Consider the following 4970-nt stretch of genomic DNA (forward strand, 5'->3'; position numbering starts at 1 on the left):
TGAAAGACAACAGTCTAGATATGCCTAAATTCATATTTGAACTTCCTGATTGTGTTTTCAGTGGAAGTGATGATCAAAACTAACTACACTGCCATTACTAGGAACAAATCTCCACAACATTCGTATTTCTTAACAGCCTCAAACTGGCCATGCCAGCAATGATATGTGAGGAAAAAACCCATTTTTTCTCAGTTTCAATTTTTCATTGATATGTAATTCAATGAAATTATTACTTGAGAGCTAAAAGGTTAATTCAAGACACTTTTATTATATTACCCCTTTTTGTAACATCCTTGGAAATGTCTTCTTCAAAGATTGATTTTGACAGATATATTTAAGAAATAAGCAAAAATTTTAAATGCATATATTTTAAATGCTTGATAAGTTAGAGAAATAAGTGACAAGTATATGCTGTCTGCAGAATAAACAAGGTAGACAAGAGAATTTTCAATTCTGCATGCTCAAAGTCAGTGTTTCTGAGAATAGTCTTTTGGTAGCTTGAAATTTAATGATAAACACTATCAATTATTTTCAATGACTTAAAACAACTTTAAGGTTCTTGTCTGTAATTTTATTTTGTACTTACTATTTTTTAACAATTGGTGAGAAATCAATATTACTCGATTACTTGAATATTTTATTAACCAAATGTGATTAGGTTATTATTTGAATTGCCAAAGTATATATTTGCTTCATATCATTAAAGGAGGAAAAACATGAAAATTTCATTAAGGGCCTCAAATTTATTAAAGAGTGATGATTAAGAAGATATATATTTTATTAATTTCCTATTTACTATTTAATTTTTAAAAAATATTAACTCAAGATGGAAAATGAACATAAAAGCCAGGCATTATTCTGAAATGCAAATAAGTAGCTTGATGAAGTTCACTATCAGCTCTTTATTTCCGTTTTAACAAGAAGAGGGCTGCATTTTAGCTGAATAGATAGTGCACTGACTCAGACACTGCAATAATTGTTCCTTCAGGCATTTGTCTGTCATATAAGGAAGTATCTAATGAATATGGAATCGCTCTGTATTGTAGGCAAAGACTGTTCCAGAAATACATTACATTATGTCACCTTAAAATTACTTTGAGCATTTTGTGAATTCAAAACTAGTTTTTTTAATCAAAAGATGTACCTAATAAAAAGAAAATTATTATTCTGAAATATATCTATTCATCTGAAAATAAAACTTTCAACATAGATTATGACTTAAATTGAAATAAACAATTACTTGTAAACTTAGGTTAAACAGAATGTAATATTTTAATATAGTGGTATTATTAATGGAATTGCAGTGTTTTTTAGCAAAATAAACCAGTTAATGTTAGGAAGGGGTAGTGACTCTAAAAAATTCAGTATGCTTCTTATGTGATCTTTGAACATAGGATACTATTTTTCCACTTAGTTCTAAACCAGTATCATGAAAAATATGCCTTTTACTCCTTTATTATATACATTTCTGTTCAATTGACTAAATCCGTGTTTTAGTTCATATTTACTTGAGGAAAGAATTTTCTAACAAAATTTTTGGAAAGGTTTTATTTTTTTATTATTTTTTTAATATTTATGTTCCTTTATTGGAGCAAGATTCCTGAACAGTATACAGTGATGTATTCACTAAACAGAGACCTGTGCAGAAATTACATACTATCCATCAAGATAGGTTTTATTACACTTTGCCTATTGATGGAATAGTTCCACTTACAAAGTTTTATACATCAAATAGCTTTGAATTTGACCAGGCTGTCCATTAATTCGTCTCTGAAAAAATTAACTGGCATTTAATTTCAACTACTATATTTTACAGCATTAAAAAGCTTAGGCATTATTAGGTAGCTTCTCAAAATGTTGTTCTATGCACAATGGCATCTAGCAGAGCAGAGTCCATCATCTCACCCAGATTCACACAGACTGGTCTCATTTGAGAACGTAAGCTACTAAATAGCTGGTACTTAAGAGACAAAAGTACTCCTAACCTGAGTTTCTGAACCACCAATACGGACTTCTTACTCTGCAAGCCCGTCTTCTGGGCCACCTTTACGGTGCCAATGAAGACATGCCAGCAATAGCCCCGTGTATAACCTGGCACTAGAGCACCAGGTCTGTCTGGTGGTGGTGGCAGGCACTGTTATTATATCCAGGTAAATATAGACCCATTCTTAAAATGCCAATTTGATATATAAAATTAAAGGCACAGCATACTCAGAACTAAGTTTGAGAAATCTGGTATTCCAAATGATTTGAAAATTTTCAGACACTGACAGCAAACTGTGCTCATGATGTTTCCCAGCTATGGAGACAATATACTGATTCAAACCCCTTTACTCAGTCCACATAGCCCTGAGATCATCCTGCAAAGTGCGTATCAAAAAATACGGAGTTTAGTTGACAAAGTTTGACAATATGTTATACAAGTCAAACTTGAAATCTGTTCTGAGAGAAAAGCATCAAATCCTTTGTGTATACATTTAGTTTTATTGTAACAAAGCAACTTGTACACTTTTAATGTTTAAAACTGAGCATCATCTTTTCTTTCCAATGAAACAAAAGGAAAATTTAAAAATAAACAGGAACAAAATTACAATAGAGAAATGTCAATTCCGAATAAGATCCTACAGGTTCTGCTGATTCTCCCATCGAGTGGCAGGGCTCAAGTCATCATTAGGAGAGAATTTTATTTTAAAAGTGTCATCTTAGACTGTAAGGATGTCCGTTAAACATCCCAATTAAACATGCCAAAGGAGAAGCCATGTTGTCAAAATGCCCACTTAACCCACCCAAACATCTCAAACCCACCTTTGCTCACCTTCTATAACCCCTCCTTTTTTAAGTTTTTTTTTCTTTTTTTAAAACAAGAGAAAGTAGACAGATACATGTTGGTAAATGCTAACTGTCCATATTCACATAGAGACACAGTGTGATCTCTGAGCCCAATATACAGAGAAAGGAGGAAAAAAGCTAGAATTCTATGCACTACCACACAGGGGCCTAGCACCCTCCAGCTCCCAGCAGAGCTAAGGGAGCAGAAGGTTTTTCTTTTTTCCCACAGAGCACGGTGGTGTTGATTCCATTAAGTTTTTCTTGAGACAGGAAGGGATAAAAATGAATTTGGAACAGAAAGGGGCAAAGATTCTTTTCCCACTGTATTCTGCTCAAGGTACATCCCTCCCCCCGCCCCCCTCCCCCCCAATAAGGTGAGAACCATGGTGTAAAGGAGAGAAAAAGAGACCTCAAAAACAGGGCGACTGAGCACAAGAGGGGGAAAAAAAAGAAAAAGGAAAAAAAAAAAGACTGCAACTTGCTCCCAGGGACTGGAGAAAATTAAAAAAGGTTGGAATCCATCAGTGTTCATTAGTCATCTTCTCCTTCATCTTCCTCTCCTTCTTCCCCCTCATCGTCATCTTCATCTTCTTCACCTTCATCCTCAACCCCTTCTTCATCAATATCTTCCAACCCTTCCTCTTCTTCATCATCATCATCATCATCTTCTCCTTCCCCTTCTTCATCATCCATGGCAGGAACCAAGTAGTACTGTAAAGGATTTGGCCAAATGTCATCTTCGATGACTTCTCCTAACTCATCTGCACCTGCATCAGAATGGTCAGTAAACCAGGTAAAGAAGCTCCCTGGTTCCTCATGCTGTCTCTTCCTGCTGGCTTTATTCTGTGTTTGACTTGAATGTTTCATCAAATCCTTTCCAGATTTCCATTTGATTTCAGTGGACTTTGAAGATGGATCACCACTCTCATTCAGATGAAACTCTTTGGAGAGAACTTTATTTTCGAAGTAAGGATTTTCATCAAAATAAAAATCTATTCTGTAACCTGATTTAATATGTTCAAACTCTGTCACTTCAACTCTTGTCAAATAACGCAGCACCTCTTCATCCTCTTGCCCAAGCAGTGCAGACACTTGTGGATGGTTGACAAATGCTGTTACCCAAAAATTTGGGATTTTGGCGGTCAATTCTGACCTCTTCTGAAAAAATGGTTGGCGGAGTTTGTTATATTTCTGTTCTACTTTCAAAATCTCCTCACTGGCTTGTTCATTAAGTCTGTCTATTTCATTGTGTACTTCATCAGTATGTTCAATCGCTTCTTGCTGTTCTTTTTCTCCCTTCGGCACGTCGGCTTCTTCTCCGGCTTGGGGGCTGGAGCCAGTTTCAGTTTCTTCCTTTGAGGTGGGAGCAAGGGCTGGCGTTTGGGGATCATGCTGTGAGGCAAGTCCAAGGATCTGATCGCTGGGAAGTCACCTGGCTCGAAGGCGTGCTGAGCACTCTGGAAAAGTTTTATATGTATTTGTATGTAAAGTATGGTGAGATTAGGAAATGGTTTTGTCTTTAGATTAGACTTAATAATATTCAATAAAAGAGGATATATGTAGGAATGAAATAATTAGGGATGTGTGTCATTTGTTTAAAAGACTCATGCAAGCTAGACTAGGTGCTAAATGTGTTAGTGTGAGTAGTAGCGGAAAAGGACTGTGGTAGGAGGATTTAGGAGTGCTGGTCATGTTCTATTTGTTTTGCCTTGGTGTTGGTTACACAGTGTGTTCAGCTTGAGAAAATTCATTTTGCTATATACTTACAATATGCTCACTCTTCTGTATGTACAATTCCATGAAGATTTAAAAATAAATAGAATATGTAAAATAAGTACAATAAATACTGATATTTATTGAAATTTTATGATAATTACAGCTTTATTCACAATAGCCAAGATATGGAAACAACCTAAGTGTCAGTCAACAGATGAATGGATGGTACATATATATTAGAATATCATAAAGTATTATTCAGTCTTTAAAAAAATGGAGATCCTAACTTCTGCAATGTCACCTGGGGCTCAGGCTTGCTGACTATTTGCTGAGGACATTGTCCCATCAAGGGGTGAGGAAACTGAAGTATTTCTCTACCAACAAATGTGTGAAGGTTGTTTTTGTGGACATTAACTCCCCCACAT

The 4970-nt window shown here is 35.4% G+C and overlaps 1 protein-coding gene across 1 annotated transcript; it reads right to left on the minus strand.

Moving 5' to 3' along the window:
• Nucleotides 1-3244: 3244 nt before the first annotated feature.
• LOC307098793 (protein SET-like) lies at nt 3245-4220 on the minus strand (the record flags this gene model as incomplete). The annotated part of the gene is given in 2 exon segments (XM_079769849.1): nt 3245-4136; nt 4139-4220. Coding segments are annotated over 2 exon segments (858 nt in total). The 3' UTR covers nt 3245-3360.
• Between the last annotated feature and the right edge of the window lie 750 nt (nt 4221-4970).

This window comes from Cnephaeus nilssonii (genome assembly GCF_951640355.1).
Source record: "Cnephaeus nilssonii genome assembly, chromosome: 1".
Taxonomy (NCBI): domain Eukaryota; kingdom Metazoa; phylum Chordata; class Mammalia; order Chiroptera; family Vespertilionidae; genus Cnephaeus; species Cnephaeus nilssonii.